Source organism: Cydia splendana, chromosome 5, assembly GCF_910591565.1.
Source record: "Cydia splendana chromosome 5, ilCydSple1.2, whole genome shotgun sequence".
Taxonomy (NCBI): domain Eukaryota; kingdom Metazoa; phylum Arthropoda; class Insecta; order Lepidoptera; family Tortricidae; genus Cydia; species Cydia splendana.
In genome coordinates, this window is record NC_085964.1 from 22,796,680 (window position 1) to 22,820,702 (window position 24,023).

Consider the following 24,023-nt stretch of genomic DNA (forward strand, 5'->3'; position numbering starts at 1 on the left):
ATTTTATTATAATAATAGAGGTCACTGAAAAATATCAAGCATGTGAGTGGATGATGTGGGTCTACAAAGTCAGTTGCACTATGCGGTACGGGTGCACCACACTGGACCGTAACATAGCGGTTATTCATTTTATCCTTTTTCCGGAAACGAATTAAAGTTTTTGAACATCCAAACTCTTCAGTGTGGACGTATTACAATTACCGGCGGATTACGGTTAACCTTTTCGACGCCGTGTCAAACACAAAAGCTGTCACGCGGACGCCACGTCACCGAAGTGTCAAAACTGAAATTGAACTTTATGCATATGCACGTAGATCTATGTTGCTCTGTGGTCTGTGACCGATTAATCAGTCATTGGCGTTGAACCTGCGGTGCGGATATATCGGTAATTGGCGTCCAAAAGGTAAAAAAAAGTAAGTAAAAAGCACTATTTGGCAAAAATGAGAGCGCCTCATTAAATTATTGTTTTGTGTTTGGAGTACCTACCATTCCTTTAAAACTTTGGCGCATTTGGTCGGACTAGATATATAATTAAAGAAGAATAATATGAACACATATACAGAATACAGATGTAGTGCATAATTGTTTTCCATCGTATTTTCTCGGAAATGTTCGTATTTGTCATGCTACTTCAGTCAACCTCAGTACTTTTTGTACCGAGACTGACTGAAATAGCAAGACACGTTCGTACGTTTCCGTGAAAAAACGATGGAAAATAATTATGCACTACATCTGTACCTACTAGGTATTGAAAATTATTCCCTTCTGACAGATGAAAGAATAAATGAAACTTCACAAATTATAAATCAAATATGTTTTATTTTTACAAGTTATAATATAATACTTATGACTAATGACGAGTAACAATACTCACATTTCTGAGTAACAATGAAATGGTGTGTCATTTTCCTTTATCGTAAAAAGGCCCCTTTTTAATAAGGTATTCTCTAATCGCAAACCCCGTTTGGAACCCAAAGTAAACCCCTCTAAGGCACATCACACAGAAGCTGATTTGTTTCACAAATATCTCTATGGCCGCAGAGTAAATTCAATACATTGTCTATGGTACCTATCGTTACGTATGGTATGAGAAAATCTATGTGGTCCTGGAAATCTTAATTTATTCCGCGAACAGAGATTTAGGTTTTGAATAAAAATCTGCTTGTGTAAGATGTGCCTAAGTACAGTCAGGAATATCATAGAGTAATATAAGTAAAGAAAGAGTAAAGAAAAGATGATGTCGAGAAGTTAGCGCATTTTGGTAAGAAAACTGATGTATGGAGTTACCACTCTTGCTTCACTTATATACTATTAGCTTAGCACCTTTGCATACAAACTTCTATGCAGCGGGGGAACCTTTTCTCTGCATCTGAATGTACTCACTAAAAAACGGCTGAATTTAAAGCGCATCTTACTATTGAAAAAGGAATTTGAACTTTCTTCGCAATAATTACATTCTATAAACCACGTGGCGCGGTGTGATGTCATTTAAAGGTAGATTTCAACCACTGTATAGAAGGTTCAGTCGCCATCAGATATAACGGAGCGGCCAGGGTGGTCACAAATATCCGAACACGCCTCTATTGTCATGGCGTTAGGATGCACGTTCAGGTAAATGTGGTTCATGGAAAACAGGTACCTATTGCAAATATGACCTTTTTTTTCCCTCAGACTAAATACAGGTAGAGGAGAAACAATAACGGGTATTTAAGGCCAGTGCACACCGGACGCGTGTGCGTAGGCGTGCACGAGGGCGTTGTATTAAATGGATCATTAAGATAAACGGCACACTGCTTGCGTGGCGTGCACGTGCATAGCTCCAACATTTTAGCGCACACGTGCACGTCTACGCACACCTACCCGGTGTGATCTGACCTTTTAACTCGACCCCGTCTATGAATAACATTTATCTAATAATATCCATAAGACTATCTAGGTCTACTTATATTTTCGTCCAGTCTTTTAAGCATAAATTATATTTACAATTATTTGTAAGCTGGAACTTTTATAGATAGTATATTTTAGACACGCTAACATAAGTATATTTTAGTCATTAGCCCATATATGCCCATTGGGTCGTTTTCGACACTGAATAAAACTAGCTTAATAAAACTAGATTAATATTAGTAGGAGTGAGCCAGTAACCTTAAGGATGGTAGGTCGAAAACGACCCAATGGGCATATATCTGCCCTGACATCAACATATGCAGTAATCGCAGTTGAAAAGTCACGCAATTGTTTATCTTGTTCTCTTTGAATAAGTTCTTTATTTAAACGATGTTTTCATGCAAGTACTGCACAAGTGCACTTACGATAAGCAGGGCAGATATGGGTTAGTATAGTACAAAAAAGTACAGTATTTTTTTTTATGGCGATTACATTTTGTGTTTTTCTATTAATATGTCAAATAAAAGTAACGCTGCGACTTATTTAAAGTGTTTTTAATGGTTTTTTTTTTATGTGAGATTAATTCTAAACATAAAGAGACCAGTCTTTGGTCAGTCAGTGGATACAAAAAAATATAAAATATGATGTTCCATGGGTAAAGGTACCTTATGGCGGCTGGCACTTGCGCTATTATTAACACATTCAGTGCCGAAAACCCGACTATCAGGTATTTTATGATTTCGTTCCCAGGCCGGACGTCCCGATAGTCAGGATCGTGGTACTGCTGCTTTATATGACGAAATTGTTGTGGCCTGGCGCGGACGTCTTGTTTGGCTGGGTGGCAATGAATGTGTTAACGACGCTCCAGTACTACTGCGGTGCTGCGTGACGTATGCGCCGACCGCCATAAGGTACCTTTTCCCGTGGAAACGTCACAAACAGGAAATATTACAATGAAATGAGAACAAAAGTAAAAAAAAAGCTAAAGCGCTTTTAAAGACGAGTGATTATAAAAAAAGTTATTTTTTTCGAAAATAGGCCTTATTATTAGGACGTTAGGGAGATATTTAAAATGAACCATGTCTTTAAGGTTGGTATTCCACCTGTCCAATGTCATAATGTCTCACTCTCTCATTAAGCACAATGTGAGACGAAAATACACATTGAACCAAGAAATTGGCAGGTGGAATACCAACGTAAGGAATAAAATACTTAGCAGATAGATGTAAGGAAAGACACTTCACTCGTCTTTATATTCAGCAAATATAGTTTAGCCAACCATCTATATCACAAGAAACAGCTGAGAAAATAGTATTATCTCTTTCTTACGCAAGAACCAGCACCATAAGAAAGGGATGAATATTATGACTTCAGCTAGTAGGATTAATGGCTGGAGTAACTAGGTATAACTTTCTTTCTGTGTCAAAAGAAGAAGATAAAACATTAATAGTTTACACAAAAGTTTATATGTTTGCGTAGAGCGTGCTCTATAAGTACACCGTTAAATAATCTTACATTAAATTGTAAGGCCCAAAGTTAGGACATTTTCAATAGTAGGTAATTCTTATAGAATTACTGTAAGATTCAAATAAGACATAGTTAAACAAAACTATTCAATACACAAAAAATAGAATATTGAACTAACAACTATAGTTCGTTTTTTTTTGTATTAGAAATAAGGTACACAATCTTGATGTGTCTTTTAATTGAAAAATATATTTTAAAAATAAGTTACGGCACATATGTAACAATTATGACTCTAATACGATCATTTATATTCTTCTGCTTTCTAAAGTAATAGTTACTGATTTTTAAAAAGCGTTTTTCAATTAAAAGACATGTCAAGATCGCTTACCTTCGTTCAAGTTCTTTCTAATGCTAAAAAAAACGAACTATAGGAAGAATCACTACTACCGGGCCTACTGATGTGTCGGGACTGTTTGTTGTCAGAAAATTTCCAAAATTGCGATATTTTTACATGGAGTAATTTAAAAAACAATAAGAACTGTGTAGATAAGATGTGTATGGAATTAAACTTTGCCATGTACAAAATGAATATTTATTTCTAGTAAATTTTCCGAGAACAGTTCCAAATTTCCAAAAACTTGCAAATCTCTATCCATGTTTATGATATTTTTGGTAAATATAGTTTTTGTTTAAGTAGGTCCAAATTAAAAAACGCTAAATCTCCTTAGAGGACAATCACAAGGTCTATCGATAAAATTGATCAGATCAACTTCGCTTCAATCATGTAATTTGTTCATATAATCATACATCACTAACTACGAGTGTCTTTTCACTGCACTGGTAGTCATTTCAACCATAGATTTATTGATAGTAAAAGAGAAGTAAAGTTTAAGAGTCAAACAAACATGCCTCCTATATACCTGTCGCTTCGAATGATGGTCCCTATTGCTCTGGTTTCCTAGGATAGCGGTGCCGTCATATAGCGGCAGTCTCCATACTAAAGAATACGGCTAAATGACCGCTATATGACGGCACAGCTATCCTACCAGAGCATATAACAGTTCCATCCAATTGACAAATTCAATTAATTTGTCTTAACTTTACACATGTTGTACAACCAATGAATCTTTGGTTACAATAAGTGGATATAATAAGGACTTTAAGCACGAACAATTTTGTACATTGGCCCTACATTTGCTATCTCTCGCACTCGCATAATTACTGTCCCGCCAATAGGGTGTTTTACTGCAATGTTCTGCCGCCAGAGTGCAGCACTAAGCTAGCTAGTAAACCATAGAGTGACTTATACATACTGTGCCTTAAACTGTTTTTTGACAAGTTTTCACGGACAATAAAATATGACATTGATGCATCAAGGCGGTTTGTTAACAAGGGCCTACCGGAAAACGCGAAAATCGAAATTTAGTTATCTGCCTCTTTATCGCTCGAATATGCAAGAGCGATAGACGTTAGATAACGAAATTTCGATTTTCTGGTTTCGCTGTAGACCTCCAGATTGTGATGGATTGTCGTAGTAGCGCCCCTACGCAGAGTTTCGCGTAATATTCCCTATGATGCAGGAGGTCAATGTCAGTATAAAGATGTAGTGCATAATTATTTTCCATCGTATTTTCAAGGGAACGTACGAAGGTGTCTTGCTATCTCCGTCAGTCTCGGTACAAAAAGTACTGAGGTTGACTGAAGCAGCATGACAAATACGAACGTTTCCGAGAAAATACGATCGAAAACAATTATGCACTAGAGTTAGACCAAGAAAAGTCTGCAGAGATTTTGACAGCACACGCAGTGCAAGTGTTATTTTAAACGTCAAACTTCTATGAAATTATGACGCATAAATAACACTTGCACTGCGTGAGCTATCAAAATCTCTGCATTTTTCTTGGTCTAACTCTACATCTGTAATGGGGCCCACTGATTAACAGTCCGCCGGACGGTATCGGCCTGTCAGTTGTTCGAAACTGTCAAAATTTTGTTCTAGCTGACAGGCCGATACCGTCCGGCGGACTGTTAATCAGTGGGCCCCTTAAGCAATATACGCGAGCTATATATAGGAAGTGGCGGGTCAACGTACGAAATTCCTGTTGCTTAGTGTCCTTAATTTAGCCCACTAGTGGAATAGTCAGCTAGTGCACCACTACCGACACGTGTTGTGGCAGCAGCACGGTCAGGGCTTGGCGAGCGAGTCGGCCACGATGAGGAGCATCTTGAACTTGCGCGCGAGCTGGTGCGTGGGGTTCGCGTTGAGGAAGGACACCACCTGCTTGTGCAGCTCGCGCACCACCACGGGGAGGTGCTCGCGCGTCACGGCGTTCGACGGGTCCAGGTTCATTATGGCTTCTTCTAGGTACCTGTGGAGTGGAACAAGGATTTAGGATTCTGCTATAAACAAATCATTTGTTTCAAGTTACAAGACTCATAATCAACTGTAAATAAAAATGCTTGAAAAATAAATTACAGCAAATATGTAACAATTATGTAGCAAGGATATATATTTACATTCTTTTGGTTCCTTTCATAAGTAATATTTAGTTCCCAATTTTTTAAAAACGTTTTTCAATAAAAAGACTCAATCTTGAGTCATGACTCTTGACAAGATCTTGACTCAAGTTTGTTTACCATTTTTCAAATGCCAAAAAACGAGGTATAATATCGCTCGTAGACTTACCTGCCTATAAAGCCTGACCAGTATAAATATATGATCATTGTCAAGAGGGCATTGTTATTTTCATTGTATAGGGTGACAGTTCAGTATTGTATGAAAAAATTAGTTCCAGTGAAATTCCGCAACATGGCGCGTGATCATATATTCCTGGTCAGGCTTTAAAAGTTAATTTAGTAAGGGTTAGCACATTGTTATTGGTAACAATGGTATATAACTTGGGACTCCGTTGCCGTCAAGATCGAGCATTCTTACACGTATGTCGTATATGTAGCTATGCGCTTGAATAAAGGAATGAATGGAATGCAGCAGCAAATCCGGTAGCTGAGTGGTTAAGAACGATGGGACCGGTGTTCTGAAAAGTCGCAGTTCGAGTCTTGGCCGAAAAAAAAATTGTCTAGGTACAAATAACTCGATAGTTTTAAAACGCGAAACCGCTTTTGTCGTAAAATTAAAGCGAACACAGCGGCGTAAATCGTTGAGCGTGTGTGACAGCCTACTGGCTTTTGCACCGTCTGCGGTGTGCGACATGTAGGTATGAATTCGAGGTCGTGCGGAAAGTTGCATAAGCCTGCTACGAGTGGTATTATATACAACCATGGTTATACCTGTGCTTGAGCGCGGTGTCGCGCGCCATGTCGGCGGCGAGCTGCTGCACCAGCGACAGCAGCACATGCTGTCTCAGCTGGCAGGGCGGCGCGAACACGCGGCCGGGGTCGGCGGCGCGGCACGCGGCCATCACCAGCGCCAGGTCGGAGGCGGACAGCGCCAGCTGGAACGCGCCGTTCACGTCGCCGCTGCTCATTAGCGACTGGATCTGGGCGACTTGCATCTGTGGACCATATGTTTGTTCAGATTTGAGTGAGTTATTATAAGGTAACGGATCAATAGACGCACTTGTGTGACTTTCTATACAAATACTACTAAAATTAGCTGCATGTGATGCGTTCGGATCAGTGGCCGCACTTGTGTGACGTTGACGTTCTATACATAGAATACTAAATACCGTTGCGTGCGATGCGTCCGATGCATGATTTATGGATAAATACTAAATTGTAGCTTTCTAGCACTAACGATCACGGAGCAAAAAAGCATACGGACAGACCGACGGACATGGCGAAACTATAAGGGTTCCTAGTAGACTACGAAATCTTAAAAATTAGTACTTACTGATATCTTATACCTATAACACTATTTTATCTACGAATACTTCAAATTTTAAAATGTTTTATTATATTTTATTGCAAATATGTTACTTTAGAATTTTAATTTCGAATTATACTACTAGTTAATACGTTTTTGAAAATAAAAAGTAATATATAAAACTTAGGATTAAATAAGGAAAATAAGCTATGGTACTTGTACTAGGAAGGGTAAGGATTCTTGGACACAGTTCCGGGTCATGTGACGTTGAGGCTTCTGAAAAGGACAAATGTTATACCAGAATAGCTTTCATTAAAACCAAATTATTATGAATACCAGGCTGATCATTGGTGTCCCACTGCTAGTCGAATCGACAATATATTGTAGTGTGCGCTATGCCTCACCCTCACACAAGCATAGTCTTAACATAAATATAAGTGTTATTTAAACCATTATACGTCTATACTAAAACCTTCTTGTTTCATTCAACGTCCCACCTCTCATGGCGATCCTGCCATTGCGGCCTTGTGTTGTCGCTCGAAGATTTGAGAGTAAGTGCCGGTTGCACCAAACCGACTGTGACTGTTAAAGCATTCGCTAAGTTTTAAAATTTTATTGTATGGGAAGTTTCATAGTTCATTGTCGAGTGACGTTAATCAGTCCGCTAATTGTGGTTGGTGCGACTGGTCCTAAATATTCTGTTCTCAAACGAATTTACATATGTGTACCAATGTCAACTTAATTGGTCTAGTACTTTTGGAGAAAATGGGCTGTGACAGAAGACAGACGCACGAGTAATCCTATAAGGGTTCGGTTTTTTTCGTTCTCAAAGAGAATTTAGTATAGAGGCGGATTGTCAAAGTATTTTTTGTAGCTAGAGTAAATTTACTCGACTATTTACCTACTGTAATTTATCACTAGGTATGGCGCCATTCGTTTGGCCTATGCTCGTGTAGATCGCGCCACTTTTTGTCATTTAACAAATTTAACACATATCAGAGAAAGAACAAGGATTAAAGTCAAATGGCGTTCTAAAAGTTTTAAGCATGTGTCGAAAGATGGCAGTAAATTTACTGTGGCTAATTCTTTTTGGCGTGAGCGTCGAGCGTGCGATTCATGACGGTTGGCGTCACTGTGGCTGTGTTCCGAATCACGCTCACGACGCTCACAACGCGGTGCTGGTTGCCGGTCCGGTCATTATGCTGAGGCAAGCTCCTATTTAACACTCATGAATATTTCTCCCTTAGATGTGCAACTCAATTTCTTAGTTTTTAAGTGTAAATTTAAGATTTATCTGTAAAATGTGTTACACTACCTATTTGTTATATAACTCTGTCATTTCATGTGATGTTGAATAAAATTGTTCTATGTCTATGTCTATGTCTATCAGTTAACGCGCTCAAGGCCGCGTGAGTGGTGGTTTGTTTCGGACCGGTCGTCTGTGTTCCGAATCACGTTCACAACGCTTAGTGCTGGCTGCCGGTCCGAATCTGTTAGCTCCTTAGAGAATATAACCAAACGGAGTGGTCATTAACAGGCGTTCCCCTCTGTCGAAAATAGGCGGCCAATGGTCAACCACATGTATGGACTGACGTTTATCTGACATGGCTATTTTGACGTTACGTATACATTTAATGTGCCCCTCCCCCGCAAAAAATGGCAGACTATTTTGTACCGAAAATTAGAGACATGGCGTCTCCGTTTGGTTATATCCTAATTTGTTTCGCGCCTGTCCTGTTATTGCTCAACGTCACCTTGACGTTAGCGCTCAAGGTGCTTACGCCTGGGAGTGTGAGCACCGTGAGCGCCGTCCATTAACGTCACGATATCTCATGTAAGCGCTGTGAGGGTGAATGGGTCCGATCGTGAGCGTGGTGTGGGCGCTGTGAGCGTGATTCGGAACACAGCCTGTGTGTGTGTGTGTGTCGTGTGTATGATGTGTGGTGTGTGTGTGTGTGCGCACCTGGCGGTCGTGCGCGGAGGCGACGGAGCCGGCGGGCGTGGCGGGGGAGTGCGCGCGCGACATGTGCAGGCTGCGCGTCTGCCGCACCCACCACTCCACCTCCTTCTCCAGCACCCTGGGGGGATCATGGCATGTCGGAATTAGGGAATGCAATCTCGCACCAAGATTGGCGATTCGAGATCTCGCACGAAATATCTAAATCGAGATTGGATGTTTCGAGATCTCCACCGTCACACTTTCGAGATCGAGATTAATCTCTCGATCTCGTCGACAAAATAATAAAAATAAAATATTATTTTGATTAATAAAACCTCTAAGAATTCCTACTGCTTCAACGAGATTGAATGTCGAAAATTCGTGTGTGAGATCTCAAAATTACGAGATTGAGATTGCATTTCCTATTGGCAATTCTTCTTTATATATTTTTTTTTATTTACTTTATTTTAAAATTTACTTATTAAAAAATTGATTAATAATGTCGGCGTGGGATAGAGACGACTGACGAATTTTTTATACAACTATTTCATTTCATACAAAGGTTAAAAAATCTATTTTTTCTAATAGGCCTCTTCTTTGTTTAATATTTGGCTATTGCAATAATACTCATCTAGTGACCTATGTAGTATGAACCATCACGCTCCGTGATTGCTGCGCCATTTAGGGTCCTAGCTAAATTGGTTGTTCAAACTTACGCTATGGAATTTCCAAATTAGCAAGAACCCTGAATGACATAACAATCCCGTATGGTGATTGTACATTACCATTAGGTGTTGCACTCACGGTCGCACGGTGTCGCGCAGCATGGCGGCGAGGTGCTGCTGGTTGAGCGGCGGCGGCGCGGCGCACAGCGCCTCGGCGTGCCGCGTGAGCGCCGCGCGTGCACTATGTACCCAGGTGTTGCACTCACGGTCGCACGGTGTCGCGCAGCATGGCGGCGAGGTGCTGCTGGTTGAGCGGCGGCGGCGCGGCGCACAGCGCCTCGGCGTGCCGCGTGAGCGCCGCGCGCAGTGACGTCACGGCGCCGGCCGCGCCGCGCTCCACGGCCGCGCGTGCACTAGCCTCCGTGTTCGCGGCGACTATGGGAAATACTAACTGTATTAGAGACTAAAATGTCCCCAGATGGCACCGCTTTGTCAACAAAAGCCAATCCTTTATTTGCTACTTTTTTACTAACCTAAATATTGGTAATTTCACTGCCAAAAATACCGTCTAAAATGCTCGTAAACGTCACATTTTGCTCGCGTACCATCCACACCGAAACGCAAAAACCGCCGACGTCTACTTAGTCGATTTGTGTATTACAAAATTATTTTTTTTAACTTAAGAGCTTAAGGTAGAGATAAATCGTAGACTAGAAAATCACCTCGACGGAAAGTACCATTAACTCCTAACTATTTACACTAAATGTATGAAAATGTTAGTTAGAGGAGTTTGTAGGTACTTTATATTTATGCATGTTGTGGGTAAGCGTAAAATAAATGAACTTCAGTCTTGATCAGAAACTGGTGTTTGATTGTCGCGTCCCAAGTACCTTAACATGGCGCAGCCGTTTTGAACCTTTTGTAGAAATAGTGCGTACGTTAATTGAGACGGGTATTGAAAACTCGAAAATTGTAGTGATATTACGATTTTGTAGACATTTGGATTGCAATAATATACATATATACGTACATACAGAGAAGTGTTTGTGCCATAATGGAAGCTGTGTTGCCGCCGCCATTACCGTTTAGTTTTACAAATAATTTGGAAAATGTTACATCAGGGAACCTCTCCAAAGAATGGGAGAAATGGAGAAAATCATTCCAAGTTTATTATGAGGCGTGTGAATTATCTAAAAAAAGTGCTCAGGTGCAGATGAGCATATTGCTGCATGTGATTGGTGAGCAGTGTCGCGAGGTACATGCTCAATTTGAAGGTACATTTGCCAGTGTAAAGGATTTATTGGATAAATTCGAATCTTTTTTCACACCGAAAATAGTTATTTGTACAACAAGAGATCAAAGTTTGATATTTCTGCGAGTGCTTATTTTGAGTCCCGTGCAAGCGAAAGATTCTATAATAGATTCACGAGCGTAGCGAGTGAATCTAATTTAGAATCTTGAGCGTAGTAAGGGACTCAAAAGCGCACGAGATGTAAATAACTTTGATCTCGTGTAGTACACAAAATTTTTCACACCTTAGCAGTGAGAACATACCTATTAGACAACTTGAAAAATGTAATCCTTCTTCGTTTCTTAATACCTATGCACTCATGTTTTCTTAAGATATACAAACAATTCAGTTTAATTACCGCAATCTAACACAAAAACAAAACGTAATAATAAATTTCAGTAAAATACTATGGAAATAAAGAAACATCAACTGACACTTCAACCAACAACTTTTTTTTTGTAAAAAAAGAACTTTGTAAGATACGGTCCGAATTGCGGATACGTACTATTTGTCAACTATAGTAGAAATTCTTAAAAGTAAAATAATTAATTTTGCGTGATAATCTGTGTATTTTTTGAGTTCATTATTTTAATTGTACAATAAAATACCTAAAATATAGTATTTTTATCAAATTTAAACTTTATTTTAATTAAATAATTATTTAGAATTCATACTCGTACGGAGCTCGTACGCGGTTTGGAACGATGCGTTCTGAAGTTTTTCGGGGGTCTATTATAAACAGTCTATATACCGTTGAATGTCGTTTGAACTTTTTTTCGTCTGTTTCTTTTTGCTAACAGTGTGAAAGGGACAGAGATAATAGAACCCAAGTATTTCGAACTTGTATTAGACCCCGCATGTTGAAATGACATTTGACTATAAAGGTCACTTGAATGTCATTTTGTCTCACTCAGTGAGCAAAATCGCATTTTGCTCACTATTTTTAAGAAGCAAAGTACCCTTGTTCGAGCTGCTGAGGTGAAAAAAATATTACCATCGAAAGGCACAGATTCTTTACTCGGTGTCAAAAACAAAGTGAATCAATTGAGCAGTACGCGTTCGAGTTGAAAAAGCTAGCAAGTGCTTGTGAATTTAAGGAGCTAATAGATGATTTGATAAGGGATCGCCTCATATGTGGAATACAGGAGAACGCGCTAAGGGAGCGTTTGTTGCGAGAGCCGGACTTAACTCTAAAAAAGTCCCTGGAAATATGTAATATTGCGCAAATATCGAAAGTGCAGGCGGGGTCAATCAAGAAAGAGTCCAGTGAACATGAAGCTTATACTTATAATATTACAGCAAGTAATAGTCAAGACCAGTTTATGCTAGAGGAAGGCGGTATTCCGTACGGTCAGGTGAATTGGATATCAAGACGTGGAGGGTACGGAGCGCGAGGCGCGCCGAGGGGCAGAGGTCGCGGCTGGTCGCAGCCGGCCCCGCGCCCCGCGCCGCCGCGCCGCCGTGCCGCTCCTGCGCAAACAGCTGTTTCATCGCGAGAGATGAGACAACAACGTCAACAAACGGGACCTTATGGTGAAATTAAATCTGGAGTGCAGTGTCCAAAGTGCGGGTTTGCTCACGGTATCTATATGAAGTGTCCGGCTTTAGGGAAAATGTGTTTGAGTTGTAATAACTATGATCATTTCTCACGCATGTGCACGGTGTATAACGTACAAGCTGTGGAGTCCTCAGTGGAACCTATCGATCAGGTAATCTATTGTCTTAGTAATTCGAGTAGTGATTGGTCTATAGATTTAACCTTCGGAGCAGATGTTACTATTAATTTTAAACTGGATACCGGGGCCGATGCGAATATTTTACCAATAAGATATTTGAGCCAGGTTGGTTTAGCAGAACAAGATTTATCTAAGACGTGTATAAAGTATAAGAGTTACTCAGCTAACGATATCATTGTACTAGGCACGTGTCATTTGAAAGTGCAGTACAAAAATAACTTTTATATACTGGAGTTCGTGATAGCGGATGTACCGTCCTATGTAGTACCGGTGTTAGGCCGCGAATCGTGCAGTGAACTTGAGGTAGTTAGATTGGTAAAGGACATTAGCGTCATACAGGATTATGATTATATCTTTCGCGAGTACAATGACGTTTTTGAGGGGTTAGGATGTATGCCTGGCGAGTACAAGATAGAAATTGATAGTAGTATTAGACCCGTAGTCCACGCTCCGAGAAAGATGCCGGTAGCTTTAAAAGATAGTATCAAGGAAAAATTAGATAATATGGTAGATGAGGGCATAATTGCAAAAGTGGAAGGCCCTACCGACTGGGTTAACAGTATGACTGTAGCGCGAAAATCGAATGGCGACCTACGGCTTTGTTTAGACCCACGTGACTTAAATCAGGCCATTAAAAGGGAACATTTCAAGCTCCCGACCTTGGATGAAATTACTGTAAATTTATTGGGATCTAAATATTATAGTACGTTGGATGCAAAACAGGGATTTTGGCAGTTGCGTTTGCACAAAGATAGTACGGATCTTTGCACATTCAACACATGTTTCGGTAGGTATAAGTTTTTAAGGTTACCGTTCGGAATTACGTCCGCTTCAGAGGTTTTTCATAAGAAAATGTTTGAAAATTTTGATGACATTCCGGGAGTGTGCCTATTTATTGATGACTTACTTATACACGGCCGTACGAAAGAAGAGCACGACGACCGACTGAAAAGGGTTTTGAACAGGTGCAGGGAAATCAATTTAAAGTTGAATATAGATAAATGCAAATTTGGTTTAACAGAAATTAAATATTTAGGTCATAGAATTAGTGCACAAGGTATATATCCAGATAGCTCACATACCTCTGCCATAAAAAATATGCCACGACCAGAAAACATAAAAGATTTAGAGAGATTTTTGGGAATGATTAATTACGTAGGCAATTTCATACCAAACTTATCGGATAGGAATTTTGTATTGAGAGAGTTGTTACGTAAGGATACCGAATGGCATTGGACAGAGCACCACCAAAAAGCGTTTGATGACTTGAAAGATTGTTTGACAAAAGCTCCCGTTTTACAGTTTTATGATCTCAATAAACCCGTGGTAATTTCAGTAGATTCGTCTAAGAATGGATTAGGATCATGTCTTATGCAAAATGAATTACCAGTTTGTTATGCTTCGCGATCGCTTACGAAAGCTGAGCAAGCTTACGCTCAGATTGAGAAGGAGCTTCTGGCCGTGGTTTACGCGTGTGAGAAATTTTATACATATATATATGGTAGGGGTGACATAATAATAGAAACGGACCATAAGCCTTTGGTCAGTATAATTTGCAAGCCCATAGCAACCGCTCCAGCTAGATTACAGCGAATGTTGCTTCGTCTACAGCCGTACACGTTCAAATTAGTTTATAAGCCGGGAAAATACTTGTATATGGCAGATACGTTATCACGCGCTGTAGAACCGACGCGCGGTCCAGTTGAAGTACCGCGAGACCAGCTAGATTTGCAAGCACAAGTTTGTGCCATCGCAGTGAGTAACCCGTTACTGGACACGCATTTTGTAAAAATACAAGTTGCTACGCAAAATGATGTGGAAATACAAACAGTACTCAGGTATGTTAAGGATGGGTGGCCAACGCATAAACATGAGGTTGACATTCAAGCGAGGTCTTATTGGGGTTACCGCGACGAACTTACGTTAGCATATGGCATGTTATGGAGAGGCGATAGAATTGTTATTCCAGTTGCAATGCGCAACGAAATGTTAAGGCGTGTGCACATAGGGCACTTAGGCTTAGATAAATGTAAGTTGCGTATTAGGGAGAGTATGTTCTGGCCAAATATAAATGCACATGTAGAGGACTACATTAGTAACTGTCAGGCATGTTTGACATTTAAAAATCAAAATAGAAAAGAAACCTTAATCCCACATCCAGTGCCAGAAAGGGCGTGGTCCAAACTAGGTGTTGATATATTCCATTTTCAGCAAAACCAATACTTGATAGTAGTAGATTATTTTAGCAAATATGTTGAAGTTGCAAAATTGAATTCTCTAACCTCTGATAACGTCATCAAGGAATTGAAAATAATTTTCAGTCGACATGGTATTCCTAACACAGTGATCTCTGATAATGGCCCTGAATTTAGATCCAACAGTTTTGAAATATTCTCGGCAGAGTGGAGTTTCCAACATATAACGTCATCGCCACACTTTGCACAGTCTAATGGTCAAGTTGAGAGGACGGTTCAAACAATTAAAAACTTGCTAAAGAAAACTCACTATGAAAAAACGGAATTTAGACTAGCTTTAATAGAATATTTGAATACTCCCATTAGTAACAAACTAGCTTCCCCTTCTGAGCTTCTTAACAGCCGTAAACTAAGAGGTATTGTACCATGTCCTCCAAAACTGCTTTTGCCTAAAATTCAGAAAAATGTAAAAAAAGAGTTGGAAATACGCCAAGAAATGCAAAAAAATCAGTATGATAAAAATGCTCGCGATATGTCTGAATTACACCCTGGACAAAATGTAAAAGTAAGAATAGACAAACGTTGGGTGAGTGGTACCATCGTATCATTGCGCGGTATACGCTCGTATGTTGTAAAAATATGTGGTGGTGGCACTTTGATTAGGAATAGACGACATCTTATTAAAGATTCTGATCAGTGCCCGGCAGCGCAAGACACTTCAGTGTGCCCTCTGCCTTATGATGATATCGCTATCTGCAGTGATAACGCGGTGACGTCATCGAGCGGTGCGGCTGGCGCGCCGCGCTCCCTCGACACCGGGTTTGATTCTCGTGACACGGTCGCGCACCCCGGTCCATCCAGTTTACTGTCTGCTCCCACCAATAATAATAGTAATAACTATGTTACTCGCTCCGGCAGGGAGGTGATCGTTCCTGATCGGTGGGGTTCGTGGGGCTGGTAAACAGTTTGGAATGGTAATGTATTTTAACATACTGTATACCTATAATAAGTTCTATAATGATCAATGTTATATCTATAATAATGTAATGCCTGTACATGCACTTCAAGTTGGTCTTGTTTTTACTGCTAAATAAAATGTGTATTTTGTTATAAGTCATTTTAATAATTTTCATGATAATGTAATGAAATATATTTTTTTTATGTTATATACCTACTTAATAATGATGTTAAGTGTCTGGATTAAGCACATTGTCTCACGAATCAACATTTTATCTGGAATAAAATATGGTTTGTCATTTTAATACTGTTACTATAAATACCTATGTTTAGATAGGAAAATCATTTGCATGCTCATTTTGATGTTTTAAAATAGTACAATAAGCATAAGTTTTGTTAATAATTTTAAATTTACCAGTCAGCATTTATTTATTAAATTGTACACTCAGTTTTTTTTGTACTTACACTCAGTTTATGTATTACCTACACGTAGAACGTCATATTTAGTCAGTTAAATGTATTTAATTTGAAAGTGTCATTTTTTTTTGTTTGTGTTTTTTTTTTTTTTTGAAAAGAGGAGATTGTAGGTACTTTATATTTATGCATGTTGTGGGTAAGCGTAAAATAAATGAACTTCAGTCTTGATCAGAAACTGGTGTTTGATTGTCGCGTCCCAAGTACCTTAACACACGATACTTTGCCGTCGAGTCCTATTGCTGGATCAGAAACAACAATACAAGTGTTAATTATTATAATGCACTCACACTCCTTAGTGCCCTGCTGGAAAGCCTGGTTGACCTGTCGGAACATGTCTGCGTGCGCTCGCTCGACGGCCGGCAGCACGCTATCTTTCATCGCGTCACGGAACGCGTCTCGCACCGCATTCGTGACACACTGCGATACCGAGGCGCTCAGGCGGTCCGTCACAGACTGAAAAAACAAAATATATATTAATGACTTATCAAATCAATGAAATATACAAAGTGTAACGAAGATAGTGGGGATCCGTTTAAGTACATATTCGGTATCGTGTTCTGATGATGAAAAAATGAAGAAAACCTTTTTTGACGCGACAAATTTTTGGTTTTTGTATGGAGAGTTGGCCGACTTGGACGATCTGCTCCATAGATTTTTTTCAGATTGTATTTTTCTTCTTCTACTTTTTCATAATCAGAACACGATACCGTAGGCATATAAACGCCTTTAAACGGATTCCCACTATTTTTGTAACATCCTGTATAACGTAGAGTTCGTTTATAGTCGACATATAGGTGGAACGAGGAGCGGCGAGTGACTCAAGCGAGGGTAGTTTTGTTTAGGGTGTGCGTACCTTGCTGGTGACCAGTTTCTGTATGTTGTCCCGGAGCAGCGCGTCGGTGGCGCTGAGCTTGGTGGCCAGCTCGTGCTGCAGCGCGGCGGCGAGCGGCTCCAGCGCGCGCGCGGCGCCCACGCCGGCCGCCGACGCGGCGCGCGCGCTGGCAGTGTGTGCGTACCTTGCTGGTGACCAGTTTCTGTATGTTGTCCCGGAGCAGCGCGTCGGTGGCGCTGAGCTTGGTGGCCAGCTCGTGCTGCAGCGCGGCGGCGAGCGGCTCCAGCGCGCGCGCGGCGCCCACGCCGGCCGCCGACGCGGCGCGCGCGCTGGCAGTGTGTGCGTACCTTGCTGGTGACCAGTTTCTGTATGTTGTCCCGGAGCAGCGCGTCGGTGGCGCTGAGCTTGGTGGCGAGCTTGTGCTGCAGCGCGGCGGCGAGCGGCTCCAGCGCGCGCGCGGCGCCCACGCCGGCCGCCGACGCGGCGCGCGCGCTGGCAGTGTGTGCGTACCTTGCTGGTGACCAGTTTCTGTATGTTGTCCCGGAGCAGCGCGTCGGTGGCGCTGAGCTTGGTGGCCAGCTCGTGCTGCAGCGCGGCGGCGAGCGGCTCCAGCGCGCGCGCGGCGCCCACGCCGGCCGCCGACGCGGCGCGCGCGCTGGCAGTGTGTGCGTACCTTGCTGGTGACCAGTTTCTGTATGTTGTCCCGGAGCAGCGCGTCGGTGGCGCTGAGCTTGGTGGCCAGCTCGTGCTGCAGCGCGGCGGCGAGCGGCTCCAGCGCGCGCGCGGCGCCCACGCCGGCCGCCGACGCGGCGCGCGCGCTGGCAGTGTGTGCGTACCTTGCTGGTGACCAGTTTCTGTATGTTGTCTCGGAGCAGCGCGTCGGTGGCGCTGAGCTTGGTGGCGAGCTCGTGCTGCAGCGCGGCGGCGAGCGGCTCCAGCGCGCGCGCGGCGCCCACGCCGGCCGCCGACGCGGCGCGCGCGCTGGCAGTGTGTGCGTACCTTGCTGGTGACCAGTTTCTGTATGTTGTCCCGGAGCAGCGCGTCGGTGGCGCTGAGCTTGGTGGCCAGCTCGTGCTGCAGCGCGGCGGCGAGCGGCTCCAGCGCGCGCGCGGCGCCCACGCCGGCCGCCGACGCGGCGCGCGCGCTGGCAGTGTGTGCGTACCTTGCTGGTGACCAGTTTCTGTATGTTGTCCCGGAGCAGCGCGTCGGTGGCGCTGAGCTTGGTGGCGAGCTCGTGCTGCAGCGCGGCGGCGAGCGGCTCCAGCGCGCGCGCGGCGCCCACGCCGGCCGCCGACGCGGCGCGCGCGCTGGCAGTGTGTGCGTACCTTGCTGGTGACCAGTTTCTGTATGTTGTCCCGGAGCAGCGCGTCGGTGGCGCTGAGCTTGGTGGCCAGCTCGTGCTGCAGCGCGGCGGCGAGCGGCTCCAGCGCGCGCGCGGCGCCCACGCCGGCCGCCGACGCGGCGCGCGCGCTGGCAGTGTGTGCGTACCTTGCTGGTGACCAGTTTCTGTATGTTGTCCCGGAGCAGCGCGTCGGTGGCGCTGAGCTTGGTGGCGAGCTCGTGCTGCAGCGCGGCGGCGAGCGGCTCCAGCGCGCGCGCGGCGCCCACGCCGGCCGCCGACGCGGCGCGCGCGCTGGCAGTGTGTGCGTACCTTGCTGGTGACCAGTTTCTGTATGTTGTCCCGGAGCAGCGCGTCGGTGGCGCTGAGCTTGGTGGCCAGCTCGTGCTGTAGCGCGGCGGCGAGCGGCTCCAGCGCGCGCGCGGCGCCCACGCCGGCCGCCGACGCGGCGCGCGCGCTGGCAGTGTGTGCGTACCTTGCTGGTGACCAGTTTCTGTATGTTGTCTCGGAGCAGCGCGTCGGTGGCGCTGAGCTTGGTGGCGAGCTCGTGCTGCAGCGCGGCGGCGAGCGGCTCCAGCGCGCGCGCGGCGCCCACGCCGGCCGCCGACGCGGCGCGCGCGCTGGCAGTGTGTGCGTACCTTGCTGGTGACCAGTTTCTGTATGTTGTCCCGGAGCAGCGCGTCGGTGGCGTTGAGCTTGGTGGCCAGCTCGTGCTGCAGCGCGGCGGCGAGCGGCTCCAGCGCGCGCGCGGCGCCCACGCCGGCCGCCGACGCGGCGCGCGCGCTGGCAGTGTGTGCGTACCTTGCTGGTGACCAGTTTCTGTATGTTGTCCCGGAGCAGCGCGTCGGTGGCGCTGAGCTTGGTGGCGAGCTCGTGCTGCAGCGCGGCGGCGAGCGGCTCCAGCGCGCGCGCGGCGCCCACGCCGGCCGCCGACGCGGCGCGCGCGCTGGCAGTGTGTGCGTACCTTGCTGGTGACCAGTTTCTGTATGTTGTCCCGGAGCAGCGCGTCGGTGGCGCTGAGCTTGGTGGCCAGCTCGTGCTGCAGCGCGGCGGCGAGCGGCTCCAGCGCGCGCGCGGCGCCCACGCCGGCCGCCGACGCGGCGCGCGCGCTGGCAGTGTGTGCGTACCTTGCTGGTGACCAGTTTCTGTATGTTGTCCCGGAGCAGCGCGTCGGTGGCGCTGAGCTTGGTGGCCAGCTCGTGCTGCAGCGCGGCGGCGAGCGGCTCCAGCGCGCGCGCGGCGCCCACGCCGGCCGCCGACGCGGCGCGCGCGCTGGCAGTGTGTGCGTACCTTGCTGGTGACCAGTTTCTGTATGTTGTCCCGGAGCAGCGCGTCGGTGGCGCTGAGCTTGGTGGCGAGCTCGTGCTGCAGCGCGGCGGCGAGCGGCTCCAGCGCGCGCGCGGCGCCCACGCCGGCCGCCGACGCGGCGCGCGCGCTGGCAGTGTGTGCGTACCTTGCTGGTGACCAGTTTCTGTATGTTGTCCCGGAGCAGCGCGTCGGTGGCGCTGAGCTTGGTGGCCAGCTCGTGCTGCAGCGCGGCGGCGAGCGGCTCCAGCGCGCGCGCGGCGCCCACGCCGGCCGCCGACGCGGCGCGCGCGCTGGCAGTGTGTGCGTACCTTGCTGGTGACCAGTTTCTGTATGTTGTCCCGGAGCAGCGCGTCGGTGGCGCTGAGCTTGGTGGCGAGCTCGTGCTGCAGCGCGGCGGCGAGCGGCTCCAGCGCGCGCGCGGCGCCCACGCCGGCCGCCGACGCGGCGCGCGCGCTGGCAGTGTGTGCGTACCTTGCTGGTGACCAGTTTCTGTATGTTGTCCCGGAGCAGCGCGTCGGTGGCGCTGAGCTTGGTGGCCAGCTCGTGCTGCAGCGCGGCGGCGAGCGGCTCCAGCGCGCGCGCGGCGCCCACGCCGGCCGCCGACGCGGCGCGCGCGCTGGCAGTGTGTGCGTACCTTGCTGGTGACCAGTTTCTGTATGTTGTCCCGGAGCAGCGCGTCGGTGGCGCTGAGCTTGGTGGCGAGCTCGTGCTGCAGCGCGGCGGCGAGCGGCTCCAGCGCGCGCGCGGCGCCCACGCCGGCCGCCGACGCGGCGCGCGCGCTGGCAGTGTGTGCGTACCTTGCTGGTGACCAGTTTCTGTATGTTGTCCCGGAGCAGCGCGTCGGTGGCGCTGAGCTTGGTGGCGAGCTCGTGCTGCAGCGCGGCGGCGAGCGGCTCCAGCGCGCGCGCGGCGCCCACGCCGGCCGCCGACGCGGCGCGCGCGCTGGCAGTGTGTGCGTACCTTGCTGGTGACCAGTTTCTGTATGTTGTCCCGGAGCAGCGCGTCGGTGGCGCTGAGCTTGGTGGCGAGCTCGTGCTGCAGCGCGGCGGCGAGCGGCTCCAGCGCGCGCGCGGCGCCCACGCCGGCCGCCGACGCGGCGCGCGCGCTGGCAGTGTGTGCGTACCTTGCTGGTGACCAGTTTCTGTATGTTGTCCCGGAGCAGCGCGTCGGTGGCGCTGAGCTTGGTGGCGAGCTCGTGCTGCAGCGCGGCGGCGAGCGGCTCCAGCGCGCGCGCGGCGCCCACGCCGGCCGCCGACGCGGCGCGCGCGCTGGCAGTGTGTGCGTACCTTGCTGGTGACCAGTTTCTGTATGTTGTCCCGGAGCAGCGCGTCGGTGGCGCTGAGCTTGGTGGCGAGCTCGTGCTGCAGCGCGGCGGCGAGCGGCTCCAGCGCGCGCGCGGCGCCCACGCCGGCCGCCGACGCGGCGCGCGCGCTGGCCGCCTCGCCTACACGCGCGATACGCTCCCAGCTAAGAATCAATACCAAATTAGGCTCGACCCACACCTATCGACGCGGAATCGGTACCGGTAAATGCCGATAGAAAAAAGCTCGACGCAGTAGAAGCGAAGAAGCCGACGTCTTACGACATGTTTTTCGCTCTTATTGCGAACCCGTTGGAGGCCGATCATAAAGACCAGGTGTGGAGCATCCACATCCACCGATGACCACGGTCCTGTCATGAGGGAGCGACCACAGAGAGAGAGCGTAGACATAAAGCTTTTTTCTCTTGGCGATAGCCGATTCTACGTCGATAGTTTTGGGAGATCCTTAACCCCTCGTATGCTTATAAACTCGGGTTATTCCCACTAGTTACCATCACCAAGTTCTTACCAGTGGTAACTACTAGTTACCACCAAACCGAGTTGGTGGTAACTACTGGAAATTTTTATAAAGGTGAGAATTTATTTTACCAGTGGTAAGAACATGGTGGTAACTAGTAGGAATAACCCATAAACTCGGATCCGTGCGTTGGAATTTAAATTTTTAAGTGTCAAGGTAACTTTTTCAGTCTCGGAGTAAATATCTATGGAGTAGAGACGCGCACTAATTTCTATCTGAAAAATTCTGTCGTTTTTGGCGCGGGGGACGAGGTAACGCACACAAATAATGTTAACACTAATGCATTTTTAGCATGCGTCGCTACACACGCACACGACAAAATTATCAAACACTAGCAAAAACTATATTCACACAAGTACAAGAACAAACACAGACAACCCTGTCCGTGAACGAGATGACGTCAGTTCTAAGTAAACCTAGATAGTGCGAGGGACGCGCCGATAATATTGTCGATATTTTATTGACAATGAATTTTAATTTCTGCTTTTATCAATTATAATAATATTACAATATCAAGTCTTTATACCAGCATTTTACTAACTTTCAATTTTTGTATTGTTTTTAGATGTTGTTCTAATAGTTTGTCAATAAATCTTAAATATATAGTAAAATGAATGTAATATAATGATATAAATGTATACGTAATTAATTTCCAAATTGTAAATTTGTCTGATGTCTAAAAAATCCTAACTTACCATGTTTGTGTATGTAGGTGAAAAATATATACTAAATGTACTATTTAACTAAACAGACTTGTAACCATTGTTACCAATAAACTTTCATTTTCATTTTCATTCATTTTCAATTTGTTTAGGGCGAATCTTGCAAGCTGATATACAGGGTGGAAAGGCACGACGATCCTTCCCGGAAGTATTAGGTCGTTTAAGTGATACAGAGACTATTGGTAATGGTAAGAATCGTTAATTGAGTAAAAAATAAAAATTGCAAAAATACTACTTTTTAACTGTGGTGATAACCCTATAGCATGTGCACATGACGGCTAGATTAAGGATCTCCTGTGACACGGCACTTTGTATGGTTAGCTCAGTTTAACGTTTTTAGGATTGTCTCGAATATAGTGTAGTTTTGTTCTATGGCAAGGAAGTCTTTGATGTAGCAACAATATACATGACAGGTACTCTGCCAATAGGAAACAAATTGAAGCTGATGGTGTTGCTACTTCAAATTAAATCCTAAATTTATGGAATAATATTAATAAATATTTAAATCAAAAACTTAACTTATAAATACAAAATAGGTTGAAATATATTCAAATAATTGAATATGATTTATTTCTTTGGGTTATACTTGAAATAAAATTATTCCATGAATTTCATTAGTTACTGTTATTTTGATTGTGTCATCCCAGGGACAGAATGGTTTGAGATCATTTCCTGGCTGGTTTTCGCCCTGGATGGGCATCTTTTATACATAGAACTGTGAAGCGAAGTACATCATGCTCTGGTAGCATCGATCAGAGGCTTGGTTATGCAGTAGCCGCTGCATCCATGAGCTAGGGAGCTCATGCTGTTGTTATTTTGCCACAAACAGTAAGTAGAATATGATAATATATGGATGTCCTCAGGTGCAACTCCTTGTTGAATCTTTGTTTGACCATTTCGCTTTGTTTCCAGTCTGCTGGTAAAACAATGTGGTGGGAGGGAGTATCACAGCTGTGAGATGAGTCCACTCTAGGAATTTCCAGCTGGTGAGAAACTTAGATCATATAATGTCTCTTAGGTTAGCAGAGCACATGCTACTAGTTATTAATCTTGAATTGTTTCTTTCAGCTGACTGGGTTTTTCGTTTTTATGTTACTACGTATGTGAAATCGTTTCGCATATCAGAGTATGGAAGTCTGTCCATATTCCTAAAACTTCAACTGTGTCTGGTGAGCAGTTCGCCATAAGAATTTCGCTCTTCTGCTGGATGGAGGTGACGTCACCTTCAAACTGAGACCTTAGTCCTTTGGTGTTGCTCTGCGGTGTCGGGTCAGATTCCCGCTGCAGCAAATCAGCTCCGGCACAGCGGAGGATCACACGTCGGGCTTGAACTGGTGGAACATTGTTATGAGGTTGGTGTACGCTTTCCTTCCGTCCTAGAAGCATTTCCGAATTTAAAGTTAAAGAATTTAGTAGAATCATATGTGATGGCAAATGATAATTTAGGGACTAACAAATTTAGGTAGGTCTGCTTGTAAATCATTTTAGAACCATTTCTGGCACGACCCAGCTCTGTCGTCTGACATTATTAAAATAAGGTGCTTATG

General features: G+C 45.4%; 1 protein-coding gene and 1 long non-coding RNA gene across 2 annotated transcripts in view; one reads left to right on the forward strand and one right to left on the reverse strand.

Annotated features, from left to right (window-relative positions):
- Nucleotides 1-568: 568 nt before the first annotated feature.
- Nucleotides 569-24,023, forward strand: part of LOC134791043 (uncharacterized) — a 92,114-nt gene continuing 68,659 nt past the window's right edge. Inside the window, exon 1 of the long non-coding RNA XR_010144241.1 lies at nt 569-734. This is a non-coding gene — a long non-coding RNA (uncharacterized LOC134791043). The remainder of the gene's footprint in view (nt 735-24,023) is intronic.
- The window catches only part of LOC134791017 (enhancer of mRNA-decapping protein 4), a 65,819-nt gene continuing 47,295 nt past the window's right edge, over nt 5,500-24,023 (reverse strand). Inside the window, exons 18-23 of the mRNA XM_063762067.1 lie at nt 21,203-21,383; nt 16,725-16,890; nt 10,048-10,216; nt 9,141-9,255; nt 6,643-6,866; nt 5,500-5,723 (exon numbers count right to left, since the gene is read on the reverse strand). Coding sequence (XP_063618137.1) covers nt 5,540-5,723; nt 6,643-6,866; nt 9,141-9,255; nt 10,048-10,216; nt 16,725-16,890; nt 21,203-21,383 — 1,039 coding nt within the window. The 3' untranslated portion in view covers nt 5,500-5,539. The remainder of the gene's footprint in view (nt 5,724-6,642; nt 6,867-9,140; nt 9,256-10,047; nt 10,217-16,724; nt 16,891-21,202; nt 21,384-24,023) is intronic.